The 23349-nt window shown below is 37.4% G+C and overlaps 1 protein-coding gene across 1 annotated transcript in view; it reads right to left on the reverse strand.

Moving 5' to 3' along the window:
* The window catches only part of LOC135078760 (uncharacterized), a 30171-nt gene extending 6822 nt beyond the window's left edge, over nt 1-23349 (reverse strand). Inside the window, exons 1-3 of the mRNA XM_063973317.1 lie at nt 23286-23349; nt 16375-16572; nt 15721-15766 (exon numbers count right to left, since the gene is read on the reverse strand). Of these exons, the coding sequence (XP_063829387.1) occupies nt 15721-15766; nt 16375-16431 (103 nt within the window). The 5' untranslated portion in view covers nt 16432-16572; nt 23286-23349. The remainder of the gene's footprint in view (nt 1-15720; nt 15767-16374; nt 16573-23285) is intronic.

A 23349-nucleotide genomic window follows, 5' to 3' on the forward strand; every position in this document is an offset into this window, starting at 1 on the left:
TAGTGTCAACAGCACATGGCACAATAGACGGGCAATAAAATCTCAATCAGCGGGCGCTGTGTCGTTATTTGCATTTCCCGATGGGCCAAAGGGTAGGGTATCGAGCGAGGGCCGGGACTGTCCCATTCTTCGGGGTTTATCGACGAGAAATAAGTGCAGACCTTGCGCCGAGTGCAGGGCGCCTGGGGTAAACGACCTATGACGCACTTCACTAAAATACAAATCGTACAAAGTCTCCTTGTTACTGGCATTTAATAATAATTATTAAATATAATCATATTTTAACAACATCTTTAATACGTAAATGCATCGTGATTAATTCAAAACAATATCATAATATTGTTTTGAATTAATCAAACGGTAAGTTAATTGAGTTCGATAAACAAATCTATAACAATTTTATTAGTCCTGTCATTTTTTTCTTCTTCTTATTTTGATAAGCTATAGGAAAAGTTAATATTGCCAACAATTATTCATCACGGCTTATCTACCTAACAGCCTGCATGAAATAATCGTCTGTAAATAAATCTAAATCTGTGTAGGTAGGTACCTACGTTAGAAAACGATGACTTACGAGTAACCATGGTACCCTTTGTAAAATAACATCAAGGGAAATCACGCGAGATGACTGTTATGTCGCAAATGCAAAGATAAAGAAAACAAATGCCCATCGGGGGCCATCCCTAAACACGCACTTAGCGAGGGGGTCAGCGGGCGACAGATTTTGTACTTTGGAAGAAAAATGACCCACAAACGCGGAGGGGAGCACTGATAAAGCACTTGAAATTTTTATTTTGTATTTTAAATAGAATCCCAAAAAAAATTATGTGGATAAAGGAGATTTTTCCTTTCTTTTATTTCAGTTAAACATTTTTCTGTTTTCTGTCAGGAGTTAATCGAAGGTACCACTATAAATATAAACGTGACGTAATCTACATACAAGAAAATAAAATCACACATGAGTTGAGTAATATTGTGTCACCACCTCGTCCGTCCCTGAAAAAAGTTCTTGGAATAAAAAGGTTCATTACATTTAATTTCGACCTGCCCAAATTCCAACCCGCCAGTGACGCGAGTTATCGCGGCAATCCCCTGTACGCTATTATGAGTCAATGGTGTGTGTCAAATGCGTTACCTGAGACTATTTCACAGAATTATTTCGATAGACTCTACGCGTCTCACTCTCTCGCACAGACTGATACTGAACGAGCAAAGATTTAGCGACATCGCACTGCAGAGTAAGCTCCTCTGGACGTAGTCGCCGAGCAACGTCTCTACAAAAAGCTCGCTCGTCCATGAACGATTTACCACCTATTACACAATAACATTTTTCTTTCGAAACCATCGGAGCAAAATTATTTGTCAATAGAAGCTCAAAAAGAAGGCCATAAAACGTAATGGGAATAGCCTCAATATTTACTCGTCGTCCTAAACAAATAGCTATGTTATTATGTACCAACTTCATGTTCTCAACGATGGTTATTATGTATTCTTATTATACGTTTTAGATAAGTAAATTAGTAAATCGAGTGATAGAAAATTAAGAATAATACAAATAATTAACCTACATAGACTAAATATTTACAAATATTTACAAATAAATAAATAGATAAGTAAATAACATTGTTTGTGCTATGGCTCAAATATTTATTTAAGACTACACCTGAAACTGAATTATGAATTATTTACTCAATACAAAATATTCGTAACCATACATATTTTTTCAAGGTAAATTGCAATACAAGTTAGGTGCATACACTTCCTATGCACTCGTGTTAGATACGAAGAGCTTTATTTCCGTTCCGACGCGTCATGTGGGGTCCCGTCACAGCGACACTCCAGCCCAGAGGAAGTGTGTTACAACAAACAGATCTCCACTATCGTGTGGAGTCGCAGTGTTTAATTACCCGCTGCCTTTAATGTACAGGCCGATTCATTTACATTCACAGAAATAAATATTTCATTATAGGGGCGAAGCAGTTGATAAAGGCTCACGTCAGAAAGTGCGTTGAATGTGTGAAAAACAGCGGACGCACATACCAACAGCTTATGGGCCAACTTCCTTCAGTTCGAGCAAAACCGGCTCGTCCATTCCAACACAGTGGAGTGGATTTTGCAGGGCCCATCCAAATGCGTACTGCTCGGGGTCGTGGTCACAAATCGTACAAAGGATATATATGCCTTTTTGTATGTATGTCCACGAAAGCCGTTCACGTAGAAGCTGTTAGTGATCTCACAGCTCAGGGCTTTCTCCAAGCATTTAAAAGGTTTGTGGCAAGAAGAGGTCGTTGTGAGCATATCTGGAGCGACAACGGTACCAACTTTGTAGGGGCCGCCACAGAAATAAGAAAACTCTTTGCGGATGAAAAGGATGGCATCTTGGCAGAAATAGCCGAAAATTTAGCCAATAATTGTACGACCTGGCACTTCATTCCGCCACATGCACCTAATTTCGGGGGATTGTGGGAGGCGGGAGTTAAGTCCGTCAAACACCACTTAAAACGTGTGATTGGAACGTCCACTTTAACCTTCGAAGAGATGGCGACGGTACTGGCACAAGTAGAGGCATGTTTAAACTCTAGACCTCTGTCAAGACTGAATGAGGATGCAGAAAATTTAGACGTCTTAACTCCGGGTCATTTTCTAGTTGGAGAGGCTTTAGTCACGGCACCTGACTATAATTATGAGACCTCAAATGTAACCTCACTCAGAAGGTGGCAATACACACAAAGAATGAGTCAGGAATTTTGGCGAAAGTGGTCTCAAGATTACTTAAACCAATACTTTCACAGGTACAGATGGTCAACTGAAGCGCCTCAACCAAAAATAGGAGATATTGTGTTGGTCAAAGAGGACGGTCTTCCCCCATGTCGTTGGCTGTATGCTAAAATTATCGAAGAGCACCCCGGTCGTGACGGAATTACGAGAGTGGTTACATTAAAATGCAAAAATTCTACAATCAAACGATCTGTTAACAAATTGTGTATTTTGCCGGTAACTGAGTGAAATCGTTTATCTTAAATTTTTGTAGGTACATACTAGTAAAAATCATGCATGAATGAACTTGTTACTTTAATTTTATTTTACATTTTTATCAAATTATACAAAGTAATTATTATTTACTTTTACCTGTATTTTACTGTTTTAAAAGAGTTTGGGTTTATGTGGTTTTATGATGTTTTTGTTTACACAATTTTAAATTGTATTATATTTTTAAATCTTAATTTCGAAGAGTTAATGTGAACAGTCATGGTGGATACGGCGATAAGTTGTTAATTGTAATATGTGTTAATAGGGTATTTTCAAGTGTTATTTGACTGGTTTTGCGATAATATGTATAATGTGTCCAACTTTTACCATTGTGGTCATAGTGGGCGGTTCCGTATTTAGAAGGACAAAATGTCAATTTGTCCTTAGTGGGCGGTAAATGTAAGAATAGTCTATAAGTCAATGTCCAGTCAATTAGTTACATTCCGTAGATTCTAAGACATTTTAGTTCGCAAGACTGTCAATAGATGGCGTTGTGCTGACTTACATCGCGGTGTCGAAGTTTTAGGCGACCCATATATAAAGGTTTTGAACCACCGTTCACATTAACCATCCTACTTGTTACTAACCGATTGTGGTGACGTAATAAACCCGTCGTGTACTGAGTTTGGCTTTTATTTCTAAGCTAGTACACCCTCGATTCGACTTTGACCCAAGGGGGTTAAACAACATCATTATTGTAGCTTTTGTAAGTGGTTGGTTCCGTGTTTGTAGTCATTTTTACTTTTTAAATGCAAACTTTGGTTAATCATTAGTACTATGAACGGTTAAATCAAAATCAATTATTATGGCTGGGTTGCACCATCTTACTTTAACTTTGACAAACGTCAAAAATCTGTCAAACTCCATACAAAAAGCACCGGTTATTGTCAAAGTTACGGTCAAAGTATGTTGGTGCAACTCAGCCTATGAAATTAGTCATTAAATTACATCAACAGATTTTAATTGTATCCATTGCATTTATAAAGTATTCGCACTGTCCAAAATATTTAGTAATCAATAAAATCTATTCATCATAATTAAATATGATCACCATGTACGTATGATTTACCATATATGTCTGTGGCGAGAGGCGTCAATACAGAGATGCGTGCGCGTCGGTCGTGACGTCACACGCGCGGCTTTGATATAAACCGTACACTCGTAAAACAATTTATACTCTGTTGATTGCCTTCATTTAGTGTTGTACCACCCTCGACGATGTGGGGTTTTTCCTTCCATACCGAACTCTACATAATATACAACTCTACATACTTTTACATTACAGTTAATAATCTCTTTTTAGTTAACTATACAGGGTGTTAGGTAAATGGGTATATGACCCGACACTAGCCCATGTTAACATGGGCATATAAATGGTATGGTGAAGTCAGAAAATTGATATCTTCATTTTAATTATTTAAATTTTTATAAAATTCAGATTTTATAATATTTATTATGTATGAAAATTAAAAAAAATAAAATGATGATATCAAATTTCTGACTTTACCATACCATTTATATGTCCATGTTAACATGGGCTAGTGTCGGCTCATATACCCATTTACCTAACACCCTGTATTTACTGCACATATAAAACATGACCAGTTGTCGGTATTTCGCAACGACTGCGACAACGATAATAATAAAAGATCCAGAGTCTGTTGTACTCGTTGATCAAATTACAAATAATTGTTTGAGTGAGACATTATAGCGCCATTTTTCACTTGATGAACTGCGTGAATATTTCATGAGACGGGCGCATCGCAATTAACGAAAAACTGCCACACTGCGACCGATAATCAGCCGTAATTCTGCGCAAACATAAAATTTTCAATGCAAATTAACGAAATTGGTATCAAATTTTCCGTGGCGGGTGGCCGGTCCAATTAATATATTTAAATAATGTGTGAGCGATCGTTAGAGGCGCGGTTCGTATAATTTGCGTTTCAATTAGTGTGCACTCGGCGCGGTAATTACGGCGCTAACCTCGCCGCGGCGGAGGCTGGGCCAGGCGGCGCCCTGGCGGTAGGCTCGGCCTGCTTCTTGCCAAAACTATTCCTGATGAAGCTAAATAGTGTATTCTTTTTGTTTCTTTGAACTGTATGTCACCACAGTCTAACATCTATGAATTATGTGGAAATCACTTTCTCATAAGCTCATAAGGAAGCTTTCAGCTCAAACTGACTTTGTCCGCCTGAGCTTTTTGCTATATAAATTATAAGTGGGTACTTCATATATATTTTTTTTTATTTATTAATTACTATGATATAAAAGTGTAGGTATAAATTAAGTTTAGTTCTCTCAATAGGTTTACGTGTAAGGATTGTAGGTATACGTGGAAACTTTATAAACATGATCACAATACATAATTAAATTCATGCAGTAGACGTACGAGATAAGTAAGTCCAGCAGTGGACATCATTTGACTGAAAAGAACGAACAAAGTCAGTTCGATTCATTGCTAGTACACCTACCAATTATATTTCTATTATGTTGTTTCACTGCACTCGTTTGATCCGTTCGAGCCCTACAGCGAAAATGTAAAGTCAGTTTACGGAAGCACGGTTTATTTGCCTTGGACTACGGTTTTAAATTCGCTTAGCAGAAGGTTCATCAACTAGTTCATTAAGTTAGTTGAGTTTACTAGTTTTTTGTTCAAAATGCTACGAATACCAGTGTCTTAAATACGAGGTAGGCATATGTTGTATTTTATTGCAAAAACCAACTTACAGGCTCATAGAAGTGCAACAAATGTAACGGAATACTTCATAAATTTGATTTAAAAACTTATAATCTTAATATTCTTCTTATTCTGCTGTGCCTTTTCATTTTATTTGAGGTCGGTCTTTCTGGTTCTGATCTTGGGTTGTCTGATGGTTGACCTGAGCTTTTATAAAATGTTCATAAATACTCGTATTATCATGTAAAACAATTAATTTTACATAAAACATTTAGCAACTATGCATCAATAAAAACCCATTTGTCCTTCGACATCACCGCATCCACTCTCCGCGCGCTTCAGTGAGCTCCACCGGCCGCCTGGCGCTCTCCAATCGCGCGAATTAACAAAAGCCCAATTACTTGATGAGGGAAGGCGAAAAGCGAACATTTGGGACGGGACGGTCCTTCAATTAGGCCGGCGGATCTCTAATCGTAAATTCATTCTTTGACGACTGCGCCATACAGGACTTTCAGCTGTAAATTCATGATTTGGGTACTCGTACTTGCATAAATAGACTTCTAATAAACTTACATAGGCTCTCAAAATGTAAGTAAGTTTTCTATTTAGATTATTATTTTTTATATTATGTGAGCTTGTTATTGTCTTTTCTTAATACATTATAGTTATTTTACCTTTTGCATACTAAATTGAATAAACTCGATTTTATACCATGTTAAAGACATAGTACCTACCTACTTCGTGAGGTTACGTTTTTTAAATAATATGCAATATTATAAAGTCACAACACATTAGGTACCTACCAAAAGTCAGCATTTTGCCTTAATAAATTGTCAATGAAAAACAAATTGACCTGTCAGCTCAAAACAATGACAATCGATCGATCTGGAGGCAGTTTAAAAACTCCAGTTAGAAAATCACGAGAGCAAAGGTTAAAGTGCCCCCGTCAAGCGGCCTATTGATTTATCCGGTACCTGCAGCGTAATAAGACTCTAAGCCCCGGGCGCGACGTGCGCCGGGTCACAATGACCCAAGCGGCGGGGCCTCCAGCCAAAGGCGAAGTCATCCCACTTTCTTAGGAGCATATTTTTACCAAACTGATGCATCATTACCGCAACGATGTCTCGAATTTCAAAGATGTAATATTATACACCAAAGGAATGTAGCTGATTTTATTATTTTATTATAATGACGTAATAAATAGTTAGTAAGCCTAATTAATTTTTTGTTTTTTTTTATGCAAGAAAAAGCAGGTATTTGACCGCAATCGCACCTGGTGTTAAGCAAGATGCAGTTTTGGATGGTACAAATCTGCCCTTTAAATGCCTATTCACTCTCGCCTTGAAAAGGCCCGGATTATAGTGATTTCCAAGATTAAGTCACTCCTGGATGTGGTAATTCTTTATAATTATAAGCCACACTTTATGATCTAGTCTACTTTTCCTGAAAAAGTCACTAGAACTTTAATTTTAACATGACATGTAATTATTGAATAGGCTCTTACAATAATAATTTTGCTGTAGGAGACAATACTGAGTTACTCTTATTTTGTTGGAAGACAATAATTATTGTGAAAGCTTGAGAGTCAAATACACGTTCTTTTAGTGAAAGACCGCTTGGCGGTCTGATTTCGGGCAAAAAGTCAAACACAAAATGACTATACTAAGATAGAGTTTTTATCTTTTAAAGAAAATCTTGAGGGAGACGTCAATTGACCCGCTCCGGTCACGGTGCGTGTGCAAGGCAATGAGAGCGCCGCGGTGCGACGTGCCTTGGGTCCCAACGACCCGCGCCTGCTCCTCAGGAGCACTGCAAGTCATCGGCGTTGATAGAGACACGCGGGGAATTCATTAAAATGTATTAAATATATTGAGTAAAGGGTAGGCATTGGTTATTGAGCACAAACTATAATTAACTACACTTTAGTTACAATAATAATCAAAGAGAATAGAAGACCGAGCAAAAAATGACGAACTTGTTGGTGAAATTCATAACACACTTAACATTGTTATTGACTGGTTAAAATCTATAAATTTAACTGTAAATCTAGAGAAAACCAAATTATTAGAATTTAGAAATTATAAAAATGATCCACTAGAATTAAGTATTAAAATTGACAATAAATTAATAGAAAAAGTGCCTGACATAAAATTCTTAGGTTTAAATATAGATACTCATATGAACTGGAAGGCACATATCGAGACAATAAATAAAAAATTGTCAAGTGGTTGCTATGCCTTGTCGATTTTAAGCAGTGTTTCCTCAGAAAATGTAACTAAGAACGCATACTATGGGTACATATCCTCTATTGACATATGGCATAATATTCTGGGGCAACTCTGTTAATGTTCAATCGACATTTATACTTCAAAAGAAATGCCTTCGCGTAATGTACCACATTGACAAATATGAAACTTTAAGAAATGTATTTAAAGATTATAAATTTCTGACTTTGACGGGTATCTATATACTTGAAACATGTGTATTTGTAAAGAATAATAAGGATCATTTCTGTGAAAAAAGTAAAATTAAAAAGAATCTTAGATCTCAATATGCTTATAACATTTGTATTTTGAAATCATCAAGTTATATTTATAGCAAGAGTACCTTGATTACAGGAACTCGAGTGTTTAACCATTTGCCTAACTGTATAAAAGCACTAGAAAACCCGCAATTTAAACAGAAATTGAAAGAATGGTTGTTGCAGAAATGTTTTTATAACCTAGATGAATATTTTAATAACTTTTGACATAATATTATTTATTGACATTTGTTTTTTAATCTAATCTAATCTCGTCTAATCTAATAACATATTGTACATCCGAAATGGATAACTGTTGAAGCCACTAAATTATTGTTACCACCTTTTGTACACAGTTTTGACAATAAAATTATGATTATGATTATTATTATTATAAAAAAAAAAAAAAAAAAAAAAAAGACCCAAAATAACTAGTCATCGCTGAAACTTTTTATGCGGTGAGCTTTTCACTAAAACCAGTGTAATATCTAAAAAGATGTCTCTAATTTAACTGTATTGTACACAATGTAGAGCCAATAAATGGGTAAGTAAGAGGTTTGCTCTTATCAAAACACAAAGGCACTAAAAATGTTGACTTAACTTCCTATGTTTAGCTGACGTCCTTTGTTAGGCCATTACGAGGTGCATGTCGCCCGTCCCCGGGGACCGGTCGGAGCGCCCTCGCACCGCGGGCCGAGCGTTAACAAGCGCCGTCCGCATCAGTAGGGTTAGACGTGCGTTGATAACGCCAGATAAGGTCCAACGCGCCAATGATCACAATCACTTCACAGGACTATCTCGGTATTGGTTTTAACGCACATTTAAGCAAATTATAAATTAATAGTCCAAGTGCACGCAAAAATATTTCGGGCACTGGATAGCTCCATTTGTCTTGTAGACTTTGAACTGCTGTCTTAAACATGAGATACCTAGATGGTATAAACAATGTAGGTAACAGAGCCTTGTCATTGAATAGAACGAAAGTCACAACTTCGAACTGTGATTATCCGTCCACCGACTTCCTGGACGTAAACCATTTTAATGACATACACAATAGACTTATTACACAAAATCACCCAAAACAGCTGAATTTCGAGGGCTGAAATAGGAACAAGTAGACAGACAGTACTTACATTAGGTATGTTAATTACTTTAATACGTGATTTATTTAATCTCATCATTTTCTCTGTTGTCAGATAATCTGTAGTATCATCTGGCTACAATAATTAAGCCGTCACGTCCCAATTAGTCCTTTGAAATTGGAACTGACTATTTCTCTTTTGATTACCGAAACTGCGCATGTCGTTAATACTGCCGCTAAGACGGAGCCGTTTTTGGGGCTCGTTCGGGTCCAGATGTAAAATTGTTAATTGATGTGACGCACATAGAGCTAGTAGAAGAACTGGGCGATCAAAATAGCAAACAACATGTTCTAAAGAATTATAAGACTATAAATTATTGATTCGTAGAGGATAATAATCAAACTGTAATTATTATTAATTGTAACTTCTACCGCTAGCTAGGAAAGGAAAGTTTATTTACATTCTGTGTTTCGTATATTTCGTGGTATTTTATAATTTTATTTAGCTGAATATACATTAAAATAAAATAATTACAACGCTTCCGCCAATCCTAACTGATGGGTGGCTCCCCAGAGCTTTTTCTAAGTTCCCCTATCCCTCCGAACTCTGCCATTGTTCGCAGTATCAGTGACTTGGCCCTCGCTCTTGAGCTTTCGCACCACGTCGTAGTCGCAGGGCTTACAAGCTCACTAAACACGGACAAAGAAATCGAAAATATCAATATAAAAATAGTATGTTACCTAAAAAACTGTTAACATTCATAATTTAATGTAAATATAATTCAATAAATTGTTATTATAACAAAAGAGATTGATGCAGATTGAAGCCGTGGCAACAGAATGTAGATAATGAAATATGACAACAATTTATTTCAAACAGATCGAGATAAGTGTATGATATGCATCAGTATTTTCTCACTTCAATATGGAAAGATAGTGTTTTAGATAAATAACATTTCGACTTTGAAGGACCCCATGTTTGGTTCATATTTTCCATAGTTACAAAAATAATCAAAGTAACCCTTGTTATAATGTTTGCATTAATGACGTGTATAATTATTAAAATAAACACCAAATGGCACCCCTAAGTTGTCCCCGCGCGGTCACGGCTCGCTGCGCGGCGCACTCCGCGCGAGACCACTCGTCACACGCGCGTCGCGCACGCTACGCTGACGTCGCGCTTACGTGCCGCCAGGCATAGGTCAGATACATGAAGTAGGTATACTCGGGCTTCTACAAATATCGTTGCCGTTAATCAATTTAATTTAGTGGCATATGCGACTACGAAAGTCGCAAACGTATACTTACAAAATACACAATCTTTGGCAGAAATCATCATCAAAATTGCTACCTCAGATATTTTCACAACTGCCTGTAATCGAGTGATACATAGTATCCTTGCGACGATACTTAATTAGACGTATTAATAAGAAAATAATGTGGATTAATTGACCCTTCTGTATAAATTGCCGTTGTGTGGGGTGCCGATGACTGGCGTGTCAAGTTTCGCGCCGCAATTCGATCTGCACCTGCCGCTGCTGCCACGTCGCGGCGCGTCGCGTTTGCGATAGTTTTGATTCAATTACGGGCGCGAAAGTTTCGCGTGACGACTTGAGTGGTGTTTATTTTCATATAGGCACCCCTCTCTACATCTATACATTTGTATTCAATACCACAACCAACTTAGTAGTTGAGTAATACTACGAGTTATTTTATTAACAACTAGCGGCCGCCCGCGACTTCGTACGCGTGGATCCCGTTTAAATTAAGAGCTTTTAAACTTATTAGTAACTTAATATATATAGTTTTATTAGTAACAAATATCACCAAAAGCATCCATCAAGGCTCTATCAAGCCGAAAATGTATGCCAGGCCTAGACTAATTACAGGTTGTCCTCAATGTCACCATGTCGCAACCACGTGTCTAGACTCAAAAGCGCGGCGTTGAATACATGTAATTGTGCACGATCACAGAGTGGGCCCGGCTCGAGCAAGGGCGGTAATTGCTCATTACGCGCGATCGCGACTGCTTACTCCGAACTTTGATTTATTTGTTTACGTCCACCGTTTTATTCGTCGCCAGTAAAAGTAAACCTTAATTGACGTTTTGTTCGGTTATTTGCTGAAATACGAGTAATAACGGAGAATAAAACGATAATTAAATTATAGAGCTCGGATTGAATACCTAGCATAAAATTTGAAAAATAAAATGTTGCAAATTAAAAAACAGATTGTGTCATGTGTGCAGATTCCTGTCTGAGTCCTAAAAAAGCTTAGTTTCAAATAAGATTAATAGTTTTAATTCAAGTTTTTGGTACTATCCAGAGGACACGTCGCAGGCCCGTCGCCAGCCTAATGAACTAACCGCCCTCTTTGTTTCCTCGCCCCAGCGTTATCAACAGCAGCCAGTTTACAACATGCACTACCTCACGTATTAACTTGTATGATACAAATTATACTAAGCGCAGTTGTGTCGCATTTGTTTCAGTACTCTGTTTTATTATGGTTATTTCGTAAATATCTAAGATTATTTTTATCTTAACTTTCAAATAAAATCTATTAACCGGCCATATCTGACTAGTTAATTCATATTAAATGATGACCCCAGTTTCTGTGACTACTTCTGAGTAAGACAGTGTAACTTGAAAAGCATTCATTGAGTAGTTTCGGGCTCAGAACGTCAATAAAGTAGAGCACGGGCTTGCTGCGATTTTCTCGTATGCGGGATGACACTCCGCGTAGCATAATTTTCTCTTAATCATTACTAGGCCCTACAGCTTGGTTTCAATGGGAGTTATGTTTTGTTCAGAAGATAGACTTAATAGGAAGTAAAACTTATCAGACAGCGTTATATTATCATTAATCCAATAATCCAAAAATATGTAATTCAAATTGTATAGCCAATTAGGTACATGATTGAACATGTAATTAATCATTTTGATTATAAATTTGCATCATTTAAGATTAATTGGACAAATTAATGGACGATGAAATTATTTTAAAAGAAAGTACCTAACATTAAAACTTTAAATCAGTACTTACTGATTACAATGATTTCTAACCTTTGAACAATCTTAATTAATATTAATTAGTTACGATTGTTTGATAAATTATTATTCTACTCTTTATCAGGCTTGAAGTTACCGATAAAAATAGCGGCTCGTCGCTTATTTTACTTGATGTTGTATAATGGACGACGCATACACCAGGAGGAGTCAGATTAACCTGATCAAATCAATGACAGGCTTAATAATTTTATCTTATATATGAATAGTAGAGTCTATAATATAGGCCTTACAAAAATTAATCCCTTTTAATTGCTTTTTATGAGTTAATACAAGGAAGTGCACACCACACACACTTGTTCTACGTTAAACGACTCGGGTTCGTACCCGTAGGTACACGAAAATAGATAGAGAAGGTAGTCTATAAAGACATTACAAAATCAGCAAAGCAGTTACCTTCACAAAAAACGTTACTGTAACAGGAGTCGAGCGACGTGCGGCGAGCAATTACGCTCATTAGCGAGCGGCGAGCGCTCGTTACGCTCGCTCATTCCGCATTCAGCTCGCCCCGCGCCGCTCGCGTTCGCATAAACACTTTGAGTTGCCTCCGCCTTGATTCAAAAGTATAACGTATTAACATTCACGGGCAACGCCGAGCTATTTCCCTAACTCGTAAGTGATAAAGTAAAGAAAGGAAACTCGACAGTAGTCGGCTCGAACCCAAATTTAATAACATAAATTTCCAACGACTCTCCATGATCTGGGGTGACAATTTATTTCTACGATTTGTTCAGTAATTTACAGAATCTAGGTCATCGCTCGAGTAAAACGCGAAAATTATTGGACTTGAGAAGAATATTCCACTTCGAGCATAATGTTCAGTAATTTATTTGGTAGTTTATACGACTATAATTTATTTAGCACCAAATATAAATGTTTTCTTTCTTTTTTATTTCAATAGGCCACCCCAAAACCTTTCAGACATTTTGCCTTAGGTTGCCGCTTATTCGTATTAAAATACATCTTACGCAATTACTAATGGCATAATATCGATGTGTTTCTTTCTGGGTAAATCGTTTACGATCTGCCCAGGCTATACGAGCAATTAATTTGTCGGTTGGCCAAATAAACGTCGCGCTCCAATCTGCAATGATAGATATCTCCGAGACAAACTATCTCCAGATTGAACTGTTCGGTATTCGCAATGTGCATTTGCAGGCGAAGTTGGCTGCACCGCGTGATGGATGAGGGAGTGTGACGTCACGCGCCACTAGCGAGGCAGTCTTGCTGCGGGAATCAGGTCGCACGAGACGTGTGGGGGCGCTAATACACGAGCTCTCGACTTCATACGAAAGTTTCGATGTATGATAACTATAATGAATTGTTTTCGGCTGTCCTTAACTATGCCGTTTGATGTCCACCGTACAGATAGTATTCATGTATGATTTATTGCACAAGGATCAATCCATCAAGAACGCTGTTTTACGAAAAGGTTTAATAATCGTCTTATCATGACATTTTAATCGATGCTAATTAAACTTAAATCGATTATCACTGTTTATAATTTACTCGTAGATAATACAATCTATTAATCATTTTTATGTACTCGTAAATAATGAAATAAGTGGGTCTATGAACCTATTGTTTTACATTTTAAGAATAATTTCTAATATTATTGCTTAGGTAAAATCGTCAAAAACATCATAAGCCGACAGCGTGGGTGATCGCAGTCACAGCTAGTTGTTTGTTCTAAGCCATTACATTATATTCTTATAAGATTAAGCCTTCTATGAAACTCTCAACAGGCGCTAGACGATTTTCTGTTTTAAATTAAGTTTTAAAGCTTTCCGGATATAAGCTACCATAGCATAAGTCCATCCAATTTGTCGAGTGTTATTGTGGGCACATAATCATAATCCTGTCCCGGAGCCGAGCTGCGTCCTGAGGGAGCTGGCCTAAGCCGGGACCTCCGGCGAGGTTAAGCGGGAGGTAATAGGATGTATTAGAATATCGTTACACGCTCCGCAATAATCTCGACTGGGTTCCGTTGTAACAAAACAATTCAGACATTTAGGCTGGGTTGCACCATCATACTTAAACTTTGACAAACGTCAAAAATCTGTCAAACTCCATACAAAAAGCACCGGTTATCGTCATAGTTACCGTTAAAGTTAGGTGGTGCAACTCAGCCTAAGTATTACGCATATGTACGGTAGACGCCACATGTTGATTCCTTCCATCGCTAGTACCTGTGTTTATTTAATTTAAATATCAAATGGTGGTTTGTATTTGAAAATCAATAGAGCTTGTAAGTTTTGCATCTACTCGTAGTAAGCTCTATAGCACTTAAAGTCTGCGGCGAAGTTACTGTCGTATACCTTAGCCGGCAAGTTGCGCCGCTCGCTTCGTATTCATAGTCATTTGATGCGGTATTAATTATTGCCGACGCTTATTGTCCATGAATAACTAAGCAGCCGAGACACAGCCAGCAATTACTCCGCAATCTACTTCTAATAACGCGGATTACATCACATCGCACAACTACAGATACTTCCAGTATGTATTAATATAGAACTTAAATGACTTGAATAACTACACTAGCTGTGCCCGCGACTTCGTACGCGTGAAAATACTTTGAATAACATTTCCCGTTTTTGCAACATTTTTCTTTACTGCTCCGCTCCTATTGGCTGTAGGGTGATGTTATAGCCTAAAACCTTCCCCGATAAAATTAAATGGGCTATTCGACATGGAAATATTTTTTCAAAACTGACCAGTAGTTCCTAAGATTAACGCGTTCAAGCAAAAAAAACATAAAACTCTTTAGCTTTGTAATATTAGTATAGGTATTTAATACATAGTTTACTGATGACGTACTTTAATAGATCATTATTTATTATACCTATATTATTGTCAAAGATAATTTATAATTATTGATATAATAAGTACGTGAAATTGCCACTGTCTGATAGCCTGTATCTTTTACCATGCTATCTTTTATAACGAACATCAAGCACCAAGCACAATATACCTAAGTACATATCACGTGTAAAATATGTAAAGATATTTGCATATTGTAAATATCAGCCGCAAGATTATTGACACGTGTGAAAGAAATACTGATTATTTTTTAATTTTGTTTGAGTCATGACTTTACAATATACTGTCATGTCTAGCTCATTGAGCTCAAATCAATTCAACATTTAGTTAGCATACATAGTGTTTGAGTACACATGACTTATGCTTATCAAATCAGGTGTCCAAGAGATAAAAATATGATACGATAACTGACAGAATTTGGCGGAGAATATTTTAGCAAATCTGGATATTTTAATCACGAAATGTCATGCAGAATATAGGTATTTAATAATATTCTTGTCGAAAAGCAAAAAGCAGAACTCACCTGCAACCGGTGACAGCTTCCTCATGACGCACCATCGCGACTTCCACTGGAACAAACAGGAGCCGACATTAATGTATTCCGACAGCAGGAGATATGAGAACCGCCCCACTAACCTACTTCGCTTTCACTTCAATATTCTATTCGGATAGCTTTTGAACATCACGAGGCAAGAGGGTACAGGTACGTCGTGACTGTATTAGTTTCGCATTGTTTAATGCTTTGACACACACAAACGCAGATTCAACAGAGAGTCAATTGTCTCTGTATGCGCGGATCCGCGATCATCCTTGTACTGGTAAAGGGTAGGTATAACTGTTGGAATTGAAATGCAGATCTAATTCCCACGTATTTATTTGCCCAAGATAGAAAATAAACACTCATATCCTACATAACGAACACCCTAAAGACTACCTAATTAGGTTTGTTATGCATAAAAAAAACAATCAGTTTATGGCGATAATATTGCGTCATGAAATACACGTTATAATCGCTATCACTTGATAAGATATCCAAAATTATATTGTTTTCTTTTCAGAATTACGCATTTTTTTTCACCAATGCTTTCTCTCCATAAATTAATTCATATGATACTGATAAGTTTAAAAGATAAGATAGAACACTTGAGAATCTAATCACTAATATCGGTTTTCCCACCTTTTTCCCGTCACGGAACTTGACCGTGCCTTCGATGATCGTGTTGTCGTCGGCCATGTCGTCTCAGAGTCGTGTCCGCGTCGTGCCGGCGCCGTGTCGTCGTCGTGGACCCCTCCGCGTCACATCACGATCACGGCACTTTGTCCACGATCACATCACTAGCACACGAACCAGTAAACACTGTCAATTGCTTGTTATCTGAAACAAAGATAAAATTCTTTCAATAAAGCGAAAACCCAATTCGAACCGTAATCCACTTCAGGGACAGTAAATAATTAAACTTAAAAACTCCTAATGAGCATTAAAACTCCGGGAAGTATCTAAACAAAGAAATTATTTCATGCTCCAGTGGAAGTTTCCCAATATTTTCATCAACTTCACTTTTTCTTTTTTTCCACCTGATTGATTTAATTTTCTAGCCAGTTTTAATTTTTTTTATATTACCTAATATCAGAAAAATAGTTAAAGATTTGCATTTCTATATGTTTGTATAGAATAGGCTCCGAAACTATAGCACCGATTTGAAAAATTCTTTCTCGAGCATAGTTTTTGAGTTTGTTGGCGTAATAATAATTATCAATTTGCCTCTGGTAAATTGGAGATAGTCGTGTCCCTGCAGCGGAAACATAAAGACCTGATGATGATAGTGGTGAGAAGAATTACAGACATAATTCAACAATTAAAAGTATCTATTGTAAATATTGCTCTGACTTTTGATTGAATAGTGTAATAAATAATAACCCTATTGATACTCAAAATCCAATTACGTGACCGGATCCCATAAAAACGACGTCAGCTTAACGAATGTACCGGGAGTATGTAATCAAAAGGAGCAATAGCGATAAGCCGATCATAAGATTATACAGTTTGTATAGGTAATAAAACATGTGAGATAAACATCTGTAGGTATTCGATTCTCCTTTTTCATAGGAAAATTGCGCAGTTGAAATTCCAGCCATCAAGGTTATTACAGAATTTTCTAGTCTTTTCTTTCCAATAGAAGCATCATTCCAAACCGGACAGGAAATTGAAAAGTGCTTACAAATTCAACGGGGGAAATTGAGCGAGAGACTATTGTGTTTCAGAAAAGCAGCGAGAAGGCGCCCAATTTCAAATGCTTCGGTAAAATTAAATAAATGTGTATTACCACAGATGTCCTCGCATTGTAGCCGCAATGGTCACTAGGTTTTTGTTTTCAATGTTAATATTACGATTAGATGGTATCATTTGATAACAATCAATATAATTACCTACTTCAGTCATACCAAGTCGAAAAAACCGTTTATAAAACGGAACTTGTAAATTTGAAGTCAGCAGTACGCTATCGATCGTATCGTAGGTATACTATAAATATTTGAAGGTATTATTTATGACTCCCTACTTCGTTATCCGATTGTAATCATAATTGTAAATCGTTTTGACTAATATCAACAGCCTGATGTTCGATAAGATTTAATCCCTTGATCTGTTCCGGAGGTTTAGCGTCCGTAGCTAGTTCAGCGATCACTGAACCACCGGCCTGCTGCCGTCGATAAGCCTTGACCAAACCTGCCTCCACGCTCCGCTAGGTTTCACGTCAGTTCTTGCTCCAGCATCCTTAAAGATAAGCCTTATTTTGAGACCGTTATCTTAATTTATGCTGTTGGCATTATCTACGTACTTCAATCCAATGTTTTTTGGATTTAATCAGGTCTTTATCGGTTTTATCTTTATAGATGATTCATTTTTGCGCACAATGATTAAATTGTACCTATCTACTTAGCAACTACAGAATAAGCCCACTTAAAGTACTTTCGCAAATAAATATTATTACACTTTCGAATTTCAACACTGAGAACATTGCATTATTTTGCAAAAGCTTTAGGGTAGGTTATTAAACAGTTGATGCCAACGGCAACATTTAATAAATACTAGTCTGGTGAATAAGTAGCAATCTAATGGTTTGTATTTGCCTAACCAGATTTCAGTTAATTTACATAAGTAAAATTATAAAACGATATGCTTGATATAAATTAGAACCACTTGAAACAACTACCCCCGACGGACATATAACTCCAGCCACTCAGCTTAAAGCCAATGCCTGTACAAAGTAAGTTAGCTCGGATACCCGAAATTCGAAGTTCCGATCGGCGCCAGTGGGTAACGACCTTTAATTCGAGCTCTATTGTCTGCGGCGAGCGCTGTCCGGGCGGCCAGCTGTCCGGTGCGGCCGGCTGTCCGGGCGCGTCCGGTCCGGCTAAGCGGTTTATCGGGATTTAGTTAATGCGGCGACGCCCGCGACAATCACTCGCGACGGCGCCTCATCGCTCGTCCTCGCTCGGCTTACTGACTGCCCAATACGCTCCTACTTAATAGCTCGATTGCACTTTCTGACCATTTGCAAATAGGACTTTTTTGTTTTGAAACTGGGAAAGTGCATAGTGTTTGGAAACTACGCTACGTTTCTACTATGGAAAAGATTTCGGGTTTGTTCTTGGCCTAACACACACTTTGCGTACATTAAAATACCTATTCCACGATACAATTACTTATACGATTATACCTACTATATGTATTAAATAACTAGCGGCCGCCCGCGACTTCGTACGCGTGGGCCGTGGATCACGTTTTACTCCCTTAGGGGTGGAGTTTTGTAGTTCTTAGTGAGCACCTACGTTCCATGAAAAATTTGAGACTCTTAGCACTTGTAGTTTCTGAGATTTCATGAAGAGTGAATGAGTCAGTCAGTCAACCTTTCGCTTTTATAAATATATGTCCGTAAACATATACATTTATTTACTAAGAAAAGTGACGTCCACTCATTTAACACGAGACATAAGAATAAACTTGCTGTTCCATCATTTAGGTTGCATAAGATAGGTAATTCATTCTTGGGGAAATGTATTACCATATTTAACAAAATACCACACAACCTTGTCGAATTGCCAATAAACAAATTTAAGATACATATAAAAAATACCCTTATGTCCAAAGGGTACTACAAGGTTCGAGACTATATTGATGACAAGGATGCGTGGTCAGTTCAGTCTGCACATATTTGATGTACTTAAATTTGACTATTCTTACCGTTAGATAATTCCTGGCAATAAGTGGTGACTGAGTTTGTTCCGGCGTTTCTTCTCAGCACTTGCCATATGTTTGTCTCGAAGCGCTGGTAGGGCCCAAAAGATAAGGAGACATGTAAAGTGCCCCATAAGGGCTACCTTTTCTTTTTTTATTATTTTCTATTGACGTTCATAAGTGCCACTTGTGGTCTAAACTGAATAAATATTTTTGATTTTGATTTTGATTTTATAGATCGACTAGCTTTCCGCCCGCGGCTTCGCCCGCGTGAAATTTTGTCTGTCACAGAAAAACTTTATCGCGCGCGTCCCTGTTTCAAAAACCGGGATAAAAACTATCCTATGTTCTTTCCCGGGACTCAAACTATCTCTATGCCAAATTTCATCAAAATCGGTTGCGAGGTTTAAGCGGGAAAGCGTAACAGACAGACAGACAGACAGACAGACAGAGTTACTTTCGCATTTATAATATTAGTTGGGATTAGTTGGGATTTTTAGTAAAATCTGAGCTCAATGACAAGATAGTTACATGTGGCTAAACCAAACTGTACCTAGGTACTACTATCATACCGTGTCGTACCAAATCTCCAAGCCTGTTGGGATCTTACCTAAATGGGTTGTCAAAGCAAAGAAAAATGGAACTCGAGAGCGTCTAGCGCGCACAAGTGGGTCACCGGCGCCCACGCGTGACGAGCTCTCCGCTTTTTGTTGCCGCTTCAGCCATTATTACTACCGCTGTACGAGTAAGTTTAGTGTAAATGGGAGCGAGGGGCACGGATGTTTGAGCTTAAAGTTTTCCCAATACCTCAATAAAAATCCTCTAAGATCATTATCTCAGTCCTATATTCCAAAATGTAGACTTCCCTATTCAGGGAGTATAATCAATCAGCCTGCATTGAGTTGAGAATGAGCAGATAATACATTACACCACTGGGCTTTGCGTTTGTCTTTTTAAGATAAAATATCCTTAGTATATTTTATGAAAATAGCCGACAACAACCTCGCAATATTACATTGATTGATTTTGGAATTTCAGTTTCAATGTTTGATTTTTTCGGCTAAAAATGTAACCCTCCTTCTAGCGCAGTCGAGTAAAAAGTAAATTACTATCAGTGTTTAAAGTTATATCCATATCTGAAATGTTTACCGAAATATTTCCTAAAACCTATACCGAAAATTCAGTTGGCAGATATGCGTTATCTTCAATCCATCACAACTTTCTGTAGATCAGATTATAAAGCACATGAAAGCCTCTGTACGTCTGTGTATTTTGGTGCAGACAGCGAGCTGTCAACTGAGAGCTAAGCGGCCGGCGACGCTGGCTCTAGATTTAATACGCGCCGCTTAGGCTCCGCGAAACTGGAGCGGACGTATTCAAGTCAACCCCTCCCGCGCGCCCGTCCGCCTCAGTCAGGTGAGCTCTCCAGCAGCTGTCTCGAGGATTAAGCCTCTTGCCTCTCGCCCGAGGGCATACTGAATCATACATCACGGAAAACCTTAGTAAAAACGGACAACTTTCGCAGTTTTATTTCGGAAAAGTTACATTAAGCGCCGACCGCGCCATTCGACGAGCACTGTTAACTTCATATTTGAATAGGTAATAAGAATTTAATTATAGGATCGGTCATTTAAAAGCTATAGGACCTATTGTATTTTCTTGCGATGTACTCTTTAATATTGTTTATTCGAACATCACTTCTGACAAGATTAATTTAAAGTAGTTAATGTCTTCCATGTTAGTACCTAATCCTATCTATCAATAATATTATAACGATACTGTTCATCATAACTACATTACTTTTAATAATAAAAGTCTGCTGGTTTACTGAACTAGATAATTGCTTAACATCGATAGGTATAGACTAACGTGAATTTTTAGTAATTCACATGATAGAGACACGAGTATTTTAGTATCATAAAAAAATGTTTTAACTTAAAATAATACAAACATTTATTAAATCTGATTAAACTACCTATCAGAAAATCTTAAGATAAAGATAGGTAAGAAAGAGAACGCTCGTAGTTTGCTCAACAGTTTTCATGATAGGATAGGACTTTCCAAGGCATACATAAGGATTTAATTAGGAATGAATACCAGATAGGCTGGCACTATTCCATCGCATCCTGCAGCCGACAGCAGACAGTCCGACACGTGCCAAGCCTAGCTCGAGCTTCAGCGCCTATCTCGCGCTACATAGAGAAAACTGGGACAAATAGGTCGGTGCTAAAGCTTTCTACTCCCTGAGCGCTTTTTGTGGTAGTATACTCGTAAGTATTCTGTTAACTCATTAAATTTTTGCGCTTTTTATTACATCTGTTGAAACATGTTTCCTAGCAAGTATTGGCTACTCTACAGTAATATTATGTAGAGGAGAGATTCAATTGTTTGTTTGTATTGAACAGGCTCCGAAACTACTGGACCGATTTGAAGAATTCTTTCACTATTTCCGGAAGTTTGCCGGGTCAGCTAATTCGTATTATGACTGACTGACTCGTAAAATGTTATCGACGAAATACTGTCTACCTGTATAGCATCCGTCTATAGGTATAGGTGATCCGTCTGCTCGTTTGCCTCCTGTCACATAAAAAAAATAGCAAAGGCCTTATTTAATACTAATGTACGAGTACATTAATAAGATATGCTACAGGTATATCCCAAAATTCCCAAATTGCACTATCTCAAAACATTTCTGTTAATAATGGGATGATGATTTCTGGGAAACGTACTCTACCATCGTCAAAACTGCAAGTAACCGCGAAAACTTATCGTGTGAACATGTATATACGTAGGCGGATGATTTATTACAATCCGTCTGCAATTAGTTATTCTGTCTACTCGGTGCGTGTCGGATTAGTCACGTCGCAAAATGTACAAAATGCTTTACGATAATATTAGGCGGGGAACATACTAGTCGGAGCATCATTTAAAAAAATTACAAACAATATTATTCATAAAACCCATCTACCTGCTGACTAATGGAATAATAATTTGCCGAGATGTCTTTGCATTTTATTATTAAAACTATTAAAAATATAACCGACAACTTGAACACCTACCACTAAACACATAATGCTTTACAATGTAAAGCCGAATAAATTACCGAATAACTTAAATATATGTATAATGCCTGCAATACCCAGACAAAGCGGTCTTTAGTTAATGTATTGTTCGATTGAGAGGCTCACCGTTTGTCCTCGGCCTTACATGTACAGGTACACGTCGTATATCCCTTGTGCTTACGTGTACGTAATGTGCGATCGAGTGGCAGCGAGGTGTCGCCGACGTGGGGATTACCCTGATCTGTCAAACAATACCTGACGTGGCGGCACTTACTGGGTACTTGCATGCGTATGAAGTTCGCACTACCCCCTTCTTTATAGGCCGTTGACTTATAGGGTTAAAATTTTATGTAGGTAGAGTTCGATAAATTGAAAATTTTTACTTTCTACACGGCCGTGTAGTATCCACATCTTAAAACTCCAAATTTTTTCATCTATTTAACTAATTATAACAAATTATTAATGCTTACCCCATATTATTTGAAAATGCTACAGTAGTATATAAATAAAATACTTTTGAAACTAATTTTAAAGCTACTTCAAAAATAACTTTGAAGCTGTTGTTTTTCGGGCATTTAAATTTTGTTCATAGTTTATTAATTTTGGAAAAACCATATAAAGAAAACATACCCTTTATAAGATCAGTCCAAAGTTTTCGATTAGGTAGGTACGTCACAGAAGTTTTTCATTCATAAGCTCCTATCACAACGTGCTACGAATTTCGTAGCAATGTAGCAAACTTGTACGTAAATTATTTTGTAAATTTAATGAAATAATGCAAATATTTACCAGTAACTTAATAAAAGTCCAAATGGCAAAGTTTCACAACACTTCACTGCAAGCGATCGTGCAC

The sequence above is a fragment of the Ostrinia nubilalis genome, chromosome 15 (genome assembly GCF_963855985.1).
Source record: "Ostrinia nubilalis chromosome 15, ilOstNubi1.1, whole genome shotgun sequence".
Lineage (NCBI taxonomy): Eukaryota > Metazoa > Arthropoda > Insecta > Lepidoptera > Crambidae > Ostrinia > Ostrinia nubilalis.